We start from the raw sequence: 18,817 nt of genomic DNA on the forward strand, positions 1-18,817 counted from the left end.
TATATAGGCCTAATATGTACAACATTGTAATATATCGTAGATGAATAAACTGACCTGTGCAATTTAACATACATGTACAGTTGAGAATTTGGTAGTTGACAGTTTCCTTAAATAGATGGAAAAAAACTTATTTATTTGATACAAATCACATGCAAACATGTCCATTGATACAAATGTATGCTGACCATGTAATCAAATTAAGATAGATGACACTCTAAAAATATAATGTAGCATAATTGATTCAGGGAATTGATTGGCTTCTTTTGTATTGTACAGATGTATATATTATTTGCATATTGTATTTGCATTTTTGTGTTAATCAATGTGGCCCTGTTTTTAAAACCAAGCAAATTGAAGTATCCCACCGTTCTTCTCTTTATATTAATATTAGTTGATATTGCACCAATATGTGACATTTACAGTAAACTCATAGTTAGGAGCAATTCAATTTTACCCATATATATCTGTGATAAAGTGTATGAGTAAAAGAACTGATAGTCAAATGATTAAGAGATATTTTAGTGAAATGTTATTAAGAGGGATAGGGTATGTAACTTGGAATTACACATTAACTTTCATAGAAGTAATTGCACATTTTAAACATGCATTGATCACACGAGTTTTGATTTTTGGATATGTAAATTCCTTTATATAAGAAATTTTAGTGAGCCAGGATTTAATTCTTAATTAGAGTGTTGAGATTGTTAAATTGATTATCAGTTTAAGTCCCACTGAAAATTCCACCATTACTTTAATAATGTTAATTCATTTATTTCTGAATGCTATTGATAACGGCAAAAATATTTGAAAGCATTTTCATTTGTGTTGTTCTTTACCGTATATGAACAAACTCTCATTAAATATACCAGCAGTGATATTTATTTCCATATCAAATTATGCGAGCCCAAACCTTCGACTGACTTGTGACTTTAATTACTTTAAATACTCAAAAAGTGTACATTATGAAGAATACATGTTCTGTTTCTAAAAATGAAACATCAGTGATGCAATGTATTGATATAGCCATTATTCTTTGTTCTTGTCCCCTGTCCTACGTGTAACTGTCTCGTCATTGTTGGTTATGGGATTATGTTACAACACAAGCACATTTTATAGATTAAGATATATACAGAAATATAAGTTGTGAAATCAATGATAGCTAGAACTTTTTGCTTTAAAATACATATAATATACAAGTTATTACCTCCAAATCCAACTTGATTTCATTTATATTTTCAAACATTTCAATGTATTTTTGATAACATCAAATGAAACACTGCTTGCTTAGCTGACTAAAACAATTAGTTCGAAACGTAAACTTGCATATAACTTTTAAAACAAAAAAAATATTTTCTTGTGAACATGGTAAATATGCAGCGTATGTGAATGTTATTATTATATATTGGTATAGAATTTTTGCATTAATTATGTTGTGCATTCTTTCAAGTCCATATTTTTGTAAATGGATTTCTATTGTTATTGTTATGTAGTATGATACGAAATACGAGGACATATTGCAATGTGATGTCTGTCCTTCATAAGATTGTTAAACCACAAATAAAACCTTTAAATATCCAATTTTTGTACTTCATTTTTGAGTGATAATCATGCAGCCAGATTTTTATTTTCTAAGGAGAAATTTTCCTTAAAAATGTGTTTTAAACATACATGTATATATAAGATGTTGCATTATTATTACATGTCATCTTGAAATAATGCAATCTCAGGATTGTAATCATAAGATGTTCTCATGTACCGTACTGTTTTAAGAATAATTCTGCTCTAAACTCATTTGATATAAATAAATCTCTAAACTGAAATTCAAGCCTGTTGAGTTTCTTGAACCTATACCTACTGTAATTTACAGTGATATCTAGTAAAGTACCATGTACTTTGTTTTCACTCCAAATCATTAAAATGACTATGTTTGGTACTGAGTATTATGATACGTACACTCCATTCATATTTTTTATGCTGTGCCAAACTAGAATGGCCTAGGGCATATAGTGTTACCCAATTTTGTCCTTCCAATCTTCTGTCATCATTTACTTTTCGTTCCTTATCTCTGCAACAGTTGCACACATTCAAGCTCAAATCTGATATATGGATATGTCATAAAATATAATATAATATGCAGGTCAAGTTGGAATTTGGACCAAGTGGGAGTATTTTTGACAGATAATTATTCTTGAACTTAGAAAAAACCCTAACAAGAATTCTTCTGTGCAAACAAATGTAACACTAAAACAGCATTTGACATTTTGGCTTCTTGCAGGGGCATTCCTTAAATCTAGTTCCACCTAGTCAATTACCAAATGAATACTATTTTCAATTGTAGTTCTCACACATCCCAAGAAACATGATTGGATACCAACAAGAGATTACAAATTTTATTTACAGCAGACCAATCTTGTACTTTCTCCTAATAAATTTTATGTTTTATCAATAAACAAGGTCTCATATTTTTTTCAGAAATAAGACTTTATGAAGGCCACATGTAGGTTTGGAAATAAATGGCCATCTCATTTATTTATAATGACTTTAAAAATGAATTTGTCATATACCGGTATTAAAAAGAAATGAAAAATATAGATCATTAATATATAAAAATTTATTGTAACAATCAAATGATCACTTTTCTCACATCAATATTCACAGTAAATTATCTAAGTGGTATAAATATCACAGGAGACAGTTCTATCATAAAGAACATGATATGGCTGTCAAGCAGAATTTAACATGTGCACAATATGTAGTACTATTATATCATAAACTGTATACAATTATATAACAACATGGTCACATGTGCATGTTTGTAATAATTTGTTGAGTTGTTTTTTCCAGAAATTTCCTGAAAATAACAAAGCAGATCTTAAATTGTCAAGCCTCTGAATCACACAGTTCTGATTCATTTTTTAAGTTGATATTCGGGGCTGACTAGGAGGGTGGGGTAAAATAGGGGGTAACGGGGGAGAGTCTCTGATTGGTCTAAGGATGGGGGTGTGTCTGTCTAGCAGATCGGCGACCTCCAGCGCAGGCTTGGCAGTCTTGTTAGCCACAGGATGCAATCCTTGTAGATTTGTTGATAAAACATCCGATTTCCTTATATACTGTAATTAAAGAAACACAGATGAATTATATAATAGCGGAATTTTTTTTACACACATAGAGTATATCTAATTCCAATTGTTAATTGAATGATTCATTCAAAATATTTATAAATATTCTTTCTTTGTATTTTTAATTTTAAAAGAGAATACCAGTATATCAAAGTTCTTACCCTCTTTGGTCCCCTTCTAACTCTTCCACCCTCCTTAACTGTGACCCCAGCAGCAAGATCCATGGACTCGATCTAAAAAAAATTGTAGATATATGATTGTTAAAAATAAGTGGGTCACATTGTTAAGTACCAAGTGCCTAGCTGCACAGAATAAAGCACATATATACAACTAATGATAGGTAAAGGTTAGTGTTAAGTGCTATTTTTATTTGTTTTTTCTCAATCTATATTGTAGAGTATACAATAGCACTCTATAAATATTGGTATCATGCACTGATTGTTGATTTATTACATATGGCATACTGAACTACACAAAATGAATTTTATATGAATTTTGGTAACTTTAGAAATATTTCATTGTGGACATTGGTAAATCAAGAACAATTGGGGGTTATTGCAAGATGTGTACATGCATTAAAAAAAAAGACTCACCATAGGGGGAGGTAACTCAGTTTTTGCATCTCCTTGCTTTATTGAAACACTATCTGTAATAAAAAAATAAAATAAAGAATGAATAATACATTCACAATAATGATGTGATTGAATGAGCTATATTCATTAAAATTACAACATCAAAATTTTGTTCTTCCATTTATAATTTCATTTAATTTTTGAAAATAATGTACCTGTACTTAAATTACATTACATACATACAAATTACTTTCATTGCATTATTTAAAATATATATCTATAGTAAATGAAAATTAAATTCACCAAAAGATTTATCCAGTGATTCTTCTGGGGATGTCCTCTTTTTCTTTAATTTTATTTTCATAAATTTGCCATGGCGCATGGCCTCTAGTCTTGCTTGAGCTGCTTCCACTGAGGGGTCTACTACTTGATAATTAACTTTCACTCTGAAATGAAATCAAATAGCACACTTTAAAAAAAACTTCATTTTTACAGGGTCATCTTTAATGTTAAATATCTGGGGGGGAAAAACTCACAAAAATTAAATGCATTTTATAATGCAATTATACGTATATTTTGATACCAGATGCATTTGTAGGATAAATCTGATTTAGGGGGAAATATATATGGTAAAGAAATGCAACCTACTTGTGAGATGGTAGTTTTTCTGGGTTTAGTTTGATTACAGCAACAACATTGCCCATATCATCGTACATCACTTCTTTGTTTCCTGGCGGTCTCCCAGACTGGACCTGAAAGAGTTGTTCCCCTTTATAGAACAATCATCTTTAAGCATATTCAGAGACATATAAGAATTGCAGCAACATTTATCTCCAGTATAAAAATATGACAATGTTAAATAACAGTGGGGTTCATTGTCCTGCATTTCTTCATGAAATTATAAAGACATCACAACGAGTTGTAGCATTAATAAGAGAAAATCTGCATCATTGAATATTGGAGCTACAAACAGATCACTTTGGAGTGAGTTTGAACTTAATGTTTTACTGAATTTTTGCAACCCCACTGGACCAATATTTACATGGAAAAGCAAAAAAAAAAAAAAATGTTTACTTGTTCCTGGTCATCAATTAATTCAAGCAATATGTTTTTATATGTGACTTACTTTGAGAATTGAATGACAAGATGCTGGCATGTTGAGTATGCCACTGGCTTTGTCCATTTGTTTAAACTCCAGACTAGCCTCAATTTCTGCAGCAATCATCTTCATCTCTGTCTCCTCCAGGGACTCGGACATCCTACCGACATGGCTGGAACCCAGTCGTCCCTTGTATGGCTTGAACTTAAATCTCTTCTTCTCTTTCTTTTCCTTTAATTCATAATCATTCATATTCATAATCCAATTGACAAAATGAAACTAAAGTTATCAGGTTCATTATCACAGTTTTGCAAAAATTTCATAATTTTCTAAAATGCATATCTTTTCAATCTCAATATTTCTCCCAATGTTCCCTGTCAATTTTCTTTCTTTAATTGGGTCCTGAATACATATCATGACAATAAATATTATTAAATAATTATACGCTTTCTGAATCCTAGAGCTATACCTCTTTGGGCTTGCTTTTGGCTTTCTGATCAGCACTCTCTTCCTCTGCTTCTGATACTTTATCTTCCATCTCTGCAGCTTCTTCCTCCACCATCGTATTTTCTTTTTGTGGTGGTCTAAATTTCAACAGTATTATAATACATGTATTATTGTGAAAAAAAATTTATTGCGAGATTTTAATCCTTGAAAGAATGAGATAAACAATAATGCAGAAGAATATATTGAATTTTCTTTTGTAAGAGGATATTGCAAATGCAGTATACATACAGTGGTGAAACATCTTCATCTTCATCATCCGGTCTCTCTTCAAAGATTTCTGCCACAGGAGACATGGGTCTTGGAGGAATGATTTGTTTGGGTACAGATCCCTGGGCCCAGCAATCAGTGGATGCAGGGTCAGGCTCTAGAATTTTAATTCAACAAATAAACTTTAATTCTATGGTAATGGCAAACAATAACACATTATACTACCTCATATACTTCTTGAATTTATAATAAACTGATTTCAAGTCTTGATTTTTTATTTGATTTCAAAATAATTCAAAAGTTTCATAAAAACACTCTTTAAAACATTGTTGAACTATAAACATATCATACCCTCATCTTCCATCCATCCAGCATCAGTTTCAATATTTACTTCCCCTTCGTCTCTTGCTAAGAACTGCCACTGAAAGATATAATGAATTTTCTGTTTACATCACCCAATTTAGGCCGTGTGTATTATCGTTGCACATATTCCTGGTTCCCAGTTTGATACCTTATAAATGATAAGCCAATAAAACTTACATCAATGATTTGAAGAATTGCATCTTTTGCCATTGTGACTGTGAAAGGGAGAAGTTGTTTATCTATATAGATATCATAGATTTTATCCATGGTGGTGTCCACCAATTCCTCCATGATATCCTCAATGAAGTCCTCTGATCCATCTTTATCAAGCATAAAATTCCTGTAATAAAATTTGGTGGCTGTTGTAGGTAAGGAAATTAAATAATAATGTATCTTTGAAATCTGTGAAAGTAACACTGTTCTTTCAATTATGCAACTAAAAAATTTAATGTGTTACAAGGAATTTAAAATAGGACAGCTATAATTAATAAAGACATTCATTTGGCAAATTGGCTAGATAATTTATCAAACATAGCAAAAAGTGGCGAACAAATTTGACAAAGCAAATAATGGAAGTAAACATGTAGCATGCTCTTTTGATCTGTGTAATATACAAGTCAATATACTGTCATAACATAAAAACAATAAAAAAATATTGGGACATATAATTTCATATAGGCCCCTAGCTATTGTATTTTTACCCAATTATCATTTGCAAAATATTGATACCAGCAATTCATTAAGGTTTTAAACCACATTATATTTCATATTCAAGTTAGATGTATGGAAAATGACAAAACATAACAGAAATTTCCATACCAGTCTTGATCTGTGAATTTTCCAGGTACGATTTCATGTGCAACTACAGGTGTATGAGCTGGTGGAGGCTTAGAACCCTTGTCTGCCCGTGATTTAGACACGGCAGCTCGCGACATTTTGTTTTTTTATTACTCAATCAATATTTCTATAATTTGATGACTATATACCGATATATAAAACGATACCTAACCTATCCGTCATATTTTCGCTCGGTTTTGCCTCAACCGGATGTTGATGTTACCTAGACAATATGAAGTCTCGTTTGTCCGAGAATCGTTAATTTTATCGAAAAATTTTTGTAATCTTCGTTTTAAAGTAAATAACTTTCTATCCCTCTAATAATACAGATTTACAATTTATGTAATATTTCCGCTGTAAATAATTATTTTGTGATTTTGAAAGAAAAGTCACGTGACTTCAAACATGGAAGGTATGTGTTTTGGCGTGTATGGAAACCAATTATTAATTGTTTTATTTTCGTTCCATCACCAAATTATTATCTCTAAGATTACTTATAGAAATACATTATTGTTTATGGTATGGGCTTAAGTTTACAATTCATATGATTTTAGTGTTTGAAGAACACACAGCAACATTACATTATGTTTTCATTGCAGACACGACAAGCTAGGGATATCACCGAATTATATTGGTATAAATTCGTCCAAACGCAGATATGCACGGAGGAGGAATGATGATGGTTACTGGAAGTAGCTACGGGCAAATGCCTTATTCAAGTCGACCAGGTATGTGATTAGCCAAGACGCAAGTTAGCTTAATAATTAACTCATAACTGACCAATGGAATGTTGTTTACTTGACTGTGTTCATTAATTAATTCAAGTTAAATAGGGATTAATTAAGTTTAACCCCATGTTGTTTTTAGTTTGAGCAGGCATGTATTTATATACGTGCACATGAGATTTAATCACTATAGGATTTAACACAGTGATTTCCTTGTACATTAAATCGATTGTAATGACAGTTAAATGTTAATGGGAGTTATGGAAAGGTTGTAAGAAACTTGATCATTTCAATATTATGTTGGAACATTTCTAAAGACATTTGAATATACATAAGTGCTATTATTCTACATATCAGAAAGCAGGATGCGAGACCATTTAGGCGAAAATGTAAGAAGGATGAGACAAATTCAAAGACAAGCCAAGGAAAGAGAGGCTAATGCACATCAACCAGTTAAAGCTCTGTGGAAATCTGAAAAATACAGTGGGGTTACATCTAAAATCAAGGAGGATATAAAGGTTGGTTTTTCTTTTTCACTTGTTTGAATGCATTAAAATGTATTAATTCTGAATTAAAGGTCAAATGTGTGCAATATATGATGATGTGTTTGAGAATATTCTAATAAATGTACTTTTCTATTAAAGAGAGATATTTTTTCATCATTCACTTACTTTTTCCTCTTCATTTGAACAGAAGCCTCCATCTACTCCTCGACCTAAGTCGGCAACATTTCTTCGGGCACACTCAAGAACAGGTCCATCGATCAAAAACATCTCACGGCCTTGTACACCAGACCCCCCATCAGAGAAGCTGACTGTTCCTCCAGCCAGGTGCTCCAGTGAGGTAAGCACAGAATCTGTTAAAATCTGGATACGAACAATGCAAAGCTCTTATCATTTCATGAAGCAAAGAAAGAAGCATGAAATAGAAAATGATGTTGGAAAATACACCATACTAGAAATCTTTAATCTGAAATTTAGCACAAAAGCAAAGAAAATCCCATGAATTTTGTATCTTTTGCTATGATCAATACCAGTACATGTGATTAAAATAACTTACATTAAAAAACAAGTTTAAGTCTATTCGATAATGCTTTATTTGACCAACAGATTGTTTAATCATATACAATGAAAATTGTTTCAATATTGCCTCAATATTCCCTTAAACAATTTTTTTCTATATGTACAGATAAGGTTCAATCGAAATAACATAGACTTCATCAGAGTGAATGGAGTATCAGCTAAACGACAAACAATGAAAAGAAGTCCGAGTGTAAATGCTTTGGATGAACTGAAGAAGAAAGAGGAGGAAGAATATAACAAACATCGCAAAGGAGAAGTGCCCAAATAGTATGTATCAACTTACTCTGTCCTAGGGTTAGAATTTCATTGACCAGTTCATGAAATTTAAAAGCTTATGTCATATGTTAGGAATTAGAATTTGAAGCTAGTTGAGGATAGGAAACGTATTAGAAACAGACATAGAAATAATTCTGCATCATTAGATTTGTCCTGGTGTACTTTTTATCTTCTTACATGTATACTTAAGAGGCAGTCTACCATAGAACCATGCAAATGGCTATCAATGGAAGTATATCGAAATTTCATGAGACTTGGCACAGATATTCATGATAACCTAACTTGATTATAATGAGAATGATTTTTATTACATTACATCAGTAACTATGGAAACGGATGGCACTTGGGTTTTCCCCTTGTTCTATTTATAGAACTTTTGAAAAATTAGACAGCATACAATTCTTTTAAGTTTACTGGAAATATTACACACTGCAATTGAATGAAACCCGTTTCTTCACATTGTGAAAACCCATAGGTATTCTGAATAATAAGGAATTTAAATTTCTAAACACAATACACAAAGATATGTGGGCCTTAACTTCATGAAAATACTGAAATTTTACCAAAATTGACCTATTTGCACTAAAACTGGCATAACTGCCCAAGAAACGCATCAATTAATATAATATTTTGTCAGCTTATATGGTCTTTATTTGTCTTTAATCTGGTTGAGGGAATTTGGTTGCAAATGAAATTCAGTGGAAATTTTGGGGGGTGGGTGGATTTGGGAGGGGGTTGGGGTGGACATGGTGCACTTTTATCTAGGGTAAGAAAAAATGTTATTACATAATTATTTAGATTTTCCTTGCCAAATAAAACAAGAAGTAATGGAGAATTAAGTAGTCTTACAAATTAAACACACAGAATTACTATGAATTGCCCTCAGGCGGGGGGGGGGGGGGGGCTGCAATTGAAAGGAAACTTGGACCATTAAGTTTGTCACCTAACAGCGACGCGCAGTGGGTTAGAGGGTGTACTACGAATCTGTAAGTCATGAGTTTGACTCCTGCTCTGGGTTTTTACAATTTTTACCTCTCCAAATATTTTTAAAAGCTCTTTTTTGGTTAAATATTGTAAAATTTGAAAATTTTAAACCGGTGAAAGTATTTCAATCACAATGTACATTAATCCATATTAAAATCGAATTATGTCCCACAGCACCTCAATTTATATAAGCATCCGCTTTGACATAAAACTGTTAAAATACAATAACAATGGATTTCATGTTACATGTATTCAAATTTAAATGAATGTACATATCAAACATTTTTTTTATCATATACATTTGTATTTTTGAGCAGAGTTTACAACATAAGTATATTGTTAAGATGATATCTGAGAAGAACACAGCAAATAACAATCTTTAACTTAATAAATAACCTGTTTAATATTCATGGATTATTTGTTACAGTTATAAACTTCAAAATGTACATATAACCACCTGATATGAAAAAATAAATCCTGAAAAGCCTACATGTAGCACTCATTAATAAGAAATACTTGTAATGAGCCTTTGCTTCAAATGGAGCAAAAAGCAAAGACCAAATTATTGCAGTTATTTTCATGAAATATGAAAAGCCATTGTTTACAAAGCGATGAAATAAAATATGCAATACAACCAAATTTCAACCTACAATGAATACATCGGAAAGAGAATTTTAATTTCAGAAAAAAAGATACAAAATCAGTGAATTGAAATATTCATTATTCAGTTACATACGAAAAAAAGACAGAGATGTGCAATTAATTTAAATTTAGAAAGTTATCATCATCAATTAATACATGTATCCCTATTAGCCAAATAACATCATCAATAATACATGTAGTGCTATTAGTCAAGTAAAATCATCAATTTATACATGTAGCAATAGTGGACAACTATTATCAATTAATACATGTATCACTTTTGGCCAAATAACAACATCAATTCATACATGTAGTGCTATTAGTCAGATAAACTCATTAATTTATACATGTAGCCGTATAAGACATCCATTTTCAATTCATACATTTAACACTGTTAGACAAATACATGTATTACCATCAATTTATACATGTAGCACTAATAACCAAACACCAACAATTCACACATGGAGCACTTATCTTTTAGTCAAATAAAATCATAAATTCATACATGTAGTGCTATTGAACAACCTTTATCATCATTCATACATGTTGCACTAAAAGCTAAATAACATTATTGATTCATACATATAGCACTGATAACCAAACAACATCAATTCATACATGAATCACTATTTGCCAAATAACATCATCAATTTAAACATGTAGCAATTTAAGACAACAATGATCATTAATTCATGTATGTACATGTTTCACTATTGGCCAAATAACATCATTAATTCATGTAGCGCTGTTAGCCAAATACATGTAACCTCATCAATTCATACATGTGGCGCTACTAGTCTAAGAACATCATCAATTCAAACGTATAGCACAATTAGCTAGCCAGGTAACACCATCAATTCACACTAGTGCTATAAGTCAACTTTCATCATCAAATCATTCATAAAGTTTACATCCTCAATTGATACACGTAGCGCTATTGGCCAAATAACAATCAATTCATACCTGTAGCGCTATTAGTACAAAAACATTATCAATTCATATATGTGTAGTGCTAATAGAGGACTAACATCATCATTCGTACATGAAATGCTATTATAGAACAGACAACATCAATTCATATATTAATTATGTAATGTTTTTAGCAAACTTACATCATCAATTCCTTCTTGTAGCACTATTAGACCAATAAAATTATCAATTCATACATGTAGCACTATTAAATAACTAACATCATTAATTCATACATGTAGAGCTACTAGCCAACATTCATACATGTAGCACTTTTGGCCAAATAACATCATCAATTCATACAAGTGATGTTAGACAACTCTTATCATCAAATCATTAATGAAGTGCTATTATCTAGCTTACATCCTCAATTGATACATGTTTGTCTATTAATGGCCTAAAATAATCAATTTATACCTGTAGCGCTATTAGAAGACTTACGTCATCAACTCATACACATGTAGTGCTATTAGAGGACTAACATTATATAAATAGTGCCTGTTTGGGAGGGTAACAGTTGAAATTGACACCCCAAGGACACCATTGTCAACCGACGCGAAGCAGAGGTTGACAATGGTTTTCGAGTAGTATTTAACATGAAAATATAATAATATGAATTCATGCATGTATCACAATTCTCTTTGAATACTGAAGTTGATCAAGATTCATAGATGGCTGTGATTTTACAGGGGAGTACTTTCCATCTGACAATAATTTCACAGCTTCATTTAAGATTTCATGCTCTGTTCTTTCATCTTTGGACTGATCAGACCCCACAGTTTTCTGAGATGACAGAAGATCAAAATCTGAAAATAAATATATACCGGTATATTCATTAAAATATATGTATTCAAAGTATTAGACTAAACTCAGCTGTTGGATACACACATATATGTACCACTATAATACACATGTAAAGCATTGACAGCTTTAATAACAACTATATGACATTTCAGAAAAAATTATGCATTGTAAAATTTACATATGATAATCATTTCAAGTGGCAGCCAATCTTTGAATGACCTCGATCCCTAAGATGATCACAGTGACTTTTATCTACATTTAGCATTGTCCTTGTGCCTGAATCACATTTAAACTCATTGAACTGTAAAACTGAAATTCAACCATACAGTTCAAGAAACATATATACCACCCATGCGGCAATAATGAAAATTTAAGGGTCAAAAAATTCATATTTGGAATATCTATGATAATCTATGATAATAATGCCAAGTATGCGTCATTAATCATCTTGTACATCATGTAATATTTTTTCAGTTATACCTCTTGGGTTAGAAAAAGATATATCAGCGTCCATTGCTTCAGAATCTGTAGTTCTCTCTAGTAAACAGCATATTTCTACAAAAGAGTACATTTAATGTATATCTAATATACCGGTAATGTATATGTAGTCTATATATTAACAAAAATATAGCCAAATCTTATTTCTGATTTTCATACACAATATCTAATGTACATATACAAGTATCAATTGGATATCCCAAATGTTGATTAGTTGAACTCTCAATAGACATATTGTATAATAACTAAATATAAAGTGTAGATGATTGAAGATTTTTAACCATTAAAAGACACTGTTATTATCAGTTAATCTAATGTTGTCCAGCTAAATAAGTTTTTAGCATGAATACAAACTATAATGCTATCTTAATGGGACAAATACATTAACCATTTGAAATTCCCTTTGATTTTTAAGACATTTTTATGTATAAACCTGTTTTTCTCTAAAATACTTAAATGAAAGATCCAGGCCTGGCGTGCCCCCCCCCCTAAATATCTTTGGACAACATTTGTTCTTACATGTAGTACTCCTCAACTCCTTTGTATTTATATTTTCTGTTTCATATGTAATGTACAACAAAGTTTTATGAGTTGAATACATCATAATAATTCAGTCAATCAATTGTGTAAAAAACACACCTTTCAACTCCTCCTTCAGATCTGTATTAATCTTGACACAGTTTTCTCTCAATGCGTTTTCTGCGAACACCTATTAATGGTAAAATTCCAAACATCTGATCATTCTGATGTGTCCATTATGCATTAATTTCCCCGTAAACGTTGGTTCATTTAACAGAGTTTTTGTTCATAATCAAAACAATAATTTATCAGTGACAACAGGTAAGGAAATTGAGATCAAGCATGGGTTTATAAAAGCACTAATTCATTCCTTGAATAATAAAAATAGGTTTTCAAATTTGTATGAGTATTTCAACAAGTAAATTTTAAGTTTAGAACACTATACCACTATAAAAACTGAACTGTATATCTTTTCCATAGATATCTAATCAAATTGGGAGGGGGGCAGTTTTAATCTGATATTGATGTGCATTTATTTTATGCATACATACATGTAGTTTGTCCTATCAATATTTACTGGTACACATAAGAGTACTGTTATATAAATATTTTTGGTTTGTTAAGAATTATGTCATTGGGTAAAGGCAATTTTTTCTTACCAGAACCAGTTGGAAAATGTGTGCTCAGCTTCATCCATATCTCTCGGCTTTGAATGAATGTAATTCCACTCGCGATTATGCCAGATTGAGATTGTTTATGTAGTGAATGACAGCATGTTCTCCTTTTCCTTTTCCACTGAATTCCATATTCCTGCCTGTGTTTAGCACATGTACGCCCGCTGAAAATTGACAGCCTCAACCCATGCACACCAGCACGATGATTCTGGTATTTGTACAAAATCTGACTCAGAGGTACATTTAAAAAATCTCAAGTGTGCTGAAGTGTTTTTCTTACAATCCTAAAGTATATTATCTGCTTTCTCTTTACAATTTTCACCAAAACTACATTTCAAACCATCCATTTTGTTGACATCTGGCTTTCTCCAATCATTCTTCTTTATCTTCTTTACACGAGAGTTCCACAAAGGGAGATAATTTAATTTGTAAAAATCCCGAATTTAAACACCGGAATATAAGCTTAATATTTATTTGCAACCAAATTCCCTTTCAAATATATTTTTTTATGGATAATTCTATTGTTTGAACCAAGAAACTCTAAATTTAAAACGTTTCTTGAGGTTTTATATCCTACTAAGAGAAGTAGTGTGTTTTGGACATTACCTATCTTATTATAATATTTGATCATCTAGCTTAAAATCAACGAATGAATTAAAAAATATGTGTGCACCAAATCAAAGGTATTTGTATCAGATGTTATGTGAATCTGACTCCATGTATGATTAAACTCTATTTAATACTTAAATGACTCTATGAAATTAGCCTTATTCATGCATGAAATTTATTATGAATAATGAGCTAAAAATAGAAATGGTCTTATCTAGGGGATTTCAGTGGTGCAGATAAATTTAACCATGAAAATTTGATAAAATAGACAATATACTTTAGATATATCCAGATAAACTATGAAAATTAATCTACACCCTTCATTATAAAATTTTGATTTTGCATGGTTCTATCGTAGACTGCCTCTTAACAATTTGTGTGTTAAAATCATGGTTGAAAATGTTCGTAAACATAAAGGTGAAAATCATTGTAGAGAGTATCAATATTAAGTTGGACCTTTTGTAACATGTTATATATTTTCATATTTATAATGGTAGACGTATAACTTAGTAATTTTAGCATAATTTATCAATTTAGTCCTCAAGTAAATGTAAGAATGTCGTGAATATTATGTATATATTATTACATTTCTTAATCTCTTTCTCAGTCTTCAAGTACGCAAGGAACATTGGAAGAAAACAGAGGAGGAGAGAATAGCAAACACACCAGACCCTGAAATGCCTCCTGGTCACAGACTGTTGCCGGAGAAAGAACGACAGCAAACGCTGAAACTCCTCCTCACAAGTAGGCCCTCAAAACTTCCAAATCAATCACTATATTGATTTTTTTTTCTATTTCATTATTTTTACTTAGGGTTTGAAATACCATAGTTTATATTGTAGAATACAAGTAATAATGAATGAAAAAAACCAAAAGTGTCAGAATTAAAAAAAAAACTTTAGTTAGTAAAGTGTCAGATTTGAGGAATTGAAAGACTGTGTAATTTTATATGATTATTAGCCTTAAGAGCCTTCAATTTTCAATGCCTGTACATACTACATACAGGTTTTTTACCCAAACGATATTAATCCAGCAACATTAATTACATACATTTATTTTTTGTAGTTGGTTATTAAATATTATATTTCAAATTTTCCTTGCAGAGGAGGATGAACTAGTAAGTGAATTAAGTGCTCTCCCTCTTCGTATGGACACTTTTAGAATCCGGTCGCAAAAACAAGAACTGGAGAATAAGATAGCAGAAATTGACGAGGCCAAGAAGATATTCAACCGTCCAAAAGTATTTGTGAAAGTTGATAGTTAACTTATTAAAAACTTCATAGTTATGGAGGAACTTTAAACTGTGATCTAAATTAGATACATTTCCGTTTTTTTAGGCACGTATGTCAACATTGTTGGTATACATATATACTACTTGTACACATTCCTTTTCTTGTTGGTATTAATGTAGAATTGTAGTTGGGAAGAAAGTATTACCAGACTTGTTCTTGTTCAGTTATATAAATGTTAGTAAATGTGTAATTTCTAGGATTTTTTTCCCAAGGAGATATACATATATGATGAATATGAATTAATTTGCTTGAAACTCATAAAGACATTCACTGCATGCTTTCTCATAAGGCTTTGTTATTATTTACTGTACATGCATACGCTTGATCTGTTGATTATTTGTCCAATGGTAATTATAAGGATTTTCATCCTTTGTTTTATAAATACAAGAATGTAAACAGAATTTGAATTTCATGTTAAATGTATGGTTACTATTAAAGAAGGAGCTTTCATGTTGTGTTAATTTGTCTATTGTATTATATTGATTTCATCTGGTGAATTTAGATTGTTATGATATTGAATCAACCTTTCATCTATTGTAAATCTTATATACATTGTATTTCAATCTCACTGTTTGCAACAGTGGAAGATATAGTCATGAATCCAAGTTGAAATAGTTAAGCCGCAAGTCCTATTAATTGAAGACATTTTCTATACGTTATTTGCTAGAGAAAATTTTTCAAGGTGAAAAATACTGATGATATTAAATTTTTACAGGACAGTAAATTTAAATTACCAGGTAGTTAAAGATTTAATTCTTTGTTGAAGGTATGTACATTTTGGGTTGTTGAAGGTATGAACATTTTGGGGGAGTGAGTGATAAGAATAGAATTGTTTTCATTCAAGTTTTTAGAATACATACTGGTAGTCCTCAACTATTTCTCCATACACAATTGTGTTTGGTATTTGTTTTATGTTTTAAGATGATTTGTTGTCTAAGTACATGTACGGTACTTATAATGCTATTGTTATCATTTTTTCAATTCTTTGTGTAGGTTTTGTTTCTAAAAATCTTTTTTGTTCAAATGATGCATGTATAATGCATGTATATTAATCAGAACAAAAGGAAATATTAAACATCTAGTTAATTTTAATGTAATTTTATTTTGTGTGCACCCATTGTAGTCTTAAGGAAAACTGTTAAATAAAAGGTTGTCGGATATTTTTAGACATGATAGTCTTATCCTAAAAATTGCATTTGATCCTTGGTGTTTCTTATTTTGATTTTACAGTACAAATTGATTATAGGTGAAATGTGTACTGTAAGTAATATTTCTGAAAATTTTAGTCGAAAAAAATGAGTAACTGTCAATATATTACACATGTTTCAAGTAGCAACATGTGCAATTAGATATTAAATCATTTATGAAATCAGAATTAAATTTTGTGATTTTCATGTACAAGCAAAAAGCCATGGCATTTCCAGATTGTTACCGCAAAAGCCAAAAGATTTTCTCAATGGAGACAAATGCCCCACTTACGAAGTTAACACCACTTTTGGAGAACCTTTTACTGCTTTTTTAGCTCACCTGAACTGAAGGTTCAAGTGAGCTTTTCTGATCACCCATTGTCCGTCGTCTGTCTGTCCGTCCGTCTGTCTGTCCGTCTGTAAACTTTTCACATTTTTGACTTCTTCTCTAAAACCACTAGGCCAAATTTAACCAAACTTAGTACAAGGCATCCTTATGGGAAGGGAATTATAAATTGCTAAAATAAAGGGGTAATCCCTTTTTAAAAGGGAGATAATTGCAAAACAGTGAAAATAGGGTGCATGTCTTGAAAAAATCTTCTTCTCAAGAATCACTGCAACAGAAATGCCAATATTTACGTAAAAGCTTGCATATATAGTAAAGATTCTAAATTGCAAAAATCGCGACCTCCGGACCAAAACTGGGGCCCCAGGTGGGGTTCAAAGTTTAACATAGAAAAAATGTTTTAAAATCTTCTTCTCAAGACCCACTGCACCAGAAATGCTAATATTTACATAAAAGCTTGTATATATATAATGAAAATTCTAAATTGCAAAAACCGTGACTCTCGGACCAAACCTGGGGCCCCAGGCGGGGTTCAAAGTTTAACATAGCAATACATAGAAAAAGTGTTTAAAAATCTTCTTCTCAAGAACCACTGCACCAGAAATGCCAATATATACACAAAAGCTTGCATATATTGTGAAAATAATAAATTGCAAAAATCGTGACCCACGGACCAAAACAGGGGCCCCAGGCGGGGTTCAAAGTTTAACATAAAATACATAGAAAAAATGTTTTAAAATCTTCTTCTCAAGAACCACTGCACCAGAAATGCCAATATTTACACAAAAGCTTGCATATATTGTGAAAATAATAAATTGCAAAAATCGTGACCCACGGACCAAAACGGGCCCCAGGCGGGGTTCAAAGTTTAACATAGAAATACATAGGAAAAATGTTTAAAATTTTCTTCTCAAGAACCACTGCACCAGAAATGCCAATATTTACACAAAAGCTTGCATATATTGTGAAAATAATAAATTGCAAAAATCGTGACCCACGGACCAAAACGGGCCCCAGGCGGGGTTCAAAGTTTAACATAGAAATACATTGGAACAATGTTTAAAAATCTTCTTCTTAAGAAACACTGCACCAGAAATGCCAATATTTACACAAAAGCTTGCATATATAGTGAAGATTCTTAATTGAAAAAATCGTGACCCCCGGACCAAAATTGGGGCCCCAGGCAGGGTTCAAAGTTTAACATAGAAATACATAGGAAGAATGTTTAAAAATCTTCTTAAGAACCACCGCACCAGAAATGCCAATATTTACACAAAAGCTTGAACATATAGTGAAGATTATAAATTGTAAGAATCGTGACCCCGGACCAAAACTGGGGCATCAGGCGGGGTTCAAAGTTTAACATGTATAAGAAACATGTTTAAAAATCTCCTTCTCAAGAACTACAATGCAACAGTTTGAGATATTACTATGCATACATCCTTGGCTATTGTAGATTCTTAATTGTTAAAATCGTGACCCCCGGACTAATACTGGGGCAAC

General features: G+C 31.5%; 2 protein-coding genes and 1 long non-coding RNA gene across 3 annotated transcripts; 1 reads left to right on the forward strand and 2 right to left on the reverse strand.

Annotated features, from left to right (window-relative positions):
- Positions 1-2,595: 2,595 nt before the first annotated feature.
- On the reverse strand, positions 2,596-6,927 carry LOC128165832 (uncharacterized protein C2orf81 homolog). The gene is made up of 11 exons (XM_052830681.1): positions 6,687-6,927; positions 6,045-6,207; positions 5,856-5,925; positions 5,526-5,661; positions 5,260-5,374; positions 4,818-5,021; positions 4,340-4,443; positions 3,995-4,137; positions 3,713-3,765; positions 3,281-3,352; positions 2,596-3,110 (listed from the first exon to the last, which is right to left on the reverse strand). The coding sequence occupies exons 1-11, from the start codon at positions 6,800-6,802 to the stop codon at positions 2,916-2,918; spliced, it is 1,371 nt and encodes a 456-aa protein (XP_052686641.1). The 5' UTR covers positions 6,803-6,927; the 3' UTR covers positions 2,596-2,915.
- Positions 6,928-6,977: 50 nt separating this feature from the next.
- On the forward strand, positions 6,978-16,981 carry LOC128165833 (enkurin domain-containing protein 1-like). The gene is made up of 7 exons (XM_052830682.1): positions 6,978-7,116; positions 7,304-7,432; positions 7,787-7,947; positions 8,123-8,272; positions 8,618-8,778; positions 15,097-15,233; positions 15,593-16,981. Exons 2-7 carry the CDS (start codon positions 7,363-7,365, stop codon positions 15,751-15,753), a joined length of 840 nt encoding a protein of 279 aa, XP_052686642.1. The 5' UTR covers positions 6,978-7,116; positions 7,304-7,362; the 3' UTR covers positions 15,754-16,981.
- LOC128165834 (uncharacterized) lies at positions 10,772-14,311 on the reverse strand. The gene is made up of 4 exons (XR_008241098.1): positions 13,866-14,311; positions 13,327-13,396; positions 12,670-12,744; positions 10,772-12,191 (listed from the first exon to the last, which is right to left on the reverse strand). It is a non-coding gene; the product is annotated as an uncharacterized LOC128165834 (long non-coding RNA).
- Positions 16,982-18,817: the final 1,836 nt, after the last annotated feature.

Source organism: Crassostrea angulata, chromosome 10, assembly GCF_025612915.1.
Source record: "Crassostrea angulata isolate pt1a10 chromosome 10, ASM2561291v2, whole genome shotgun sequence".
In the NCBI taxonomy this organism is placed as follows: Eukaryota; Metazoa; Mollusca; class Bivalvia; order Ostreida; family Ostreidae; genus Magallana; species Magallana angulata.

Bases quoted from the DNA above. Each gene is read 5' to 3' on its own strand.
- LOC128165833 (XM_052830682.1), top strand. From the start codon at position 7,363: ATGCACGGAGGAGGAATGATGATGGTTACTGGAAGTAGCTACGGGCAA. The intron at 7,948-8,122 runs GTTGGTTTTTCT...TCATTTGAACAG, and splicing joins AAATCAAGGAGGATATAAAG to AAGCCTCCATCTACTCCTCG. The intron at 15,234-15,592 runs GTAGGCCCTCAA...TTTTCCTTGCAG, and splicing joins GCTGAAACTCCTCCTCACAA to AGGAGGATGAACTAGTAAGT.
- LOC128165832 (XM_052830681.1), bottom strand. From the start codon at position 6,802: ATGTCGCGAGCTGCCGTGTCTAAATCACGGGCAGACAAGGGTTCTAAG. The intron at 5,022-5,259 runs GTATAGCTCTAG...TATGAATTAAAG, and splicing joins CCAAAAGCAAGCCCAAAGAG to GAAAAGAAAGAGAAGAAGAG. The intron at 3,353-3,712 runs GTGAGTCTTTTT...AATTTTTTTTAG, and splicing joins CTGAGTTACCTCCCCCTATG to ATCGAGTCCATGGATCTTGC.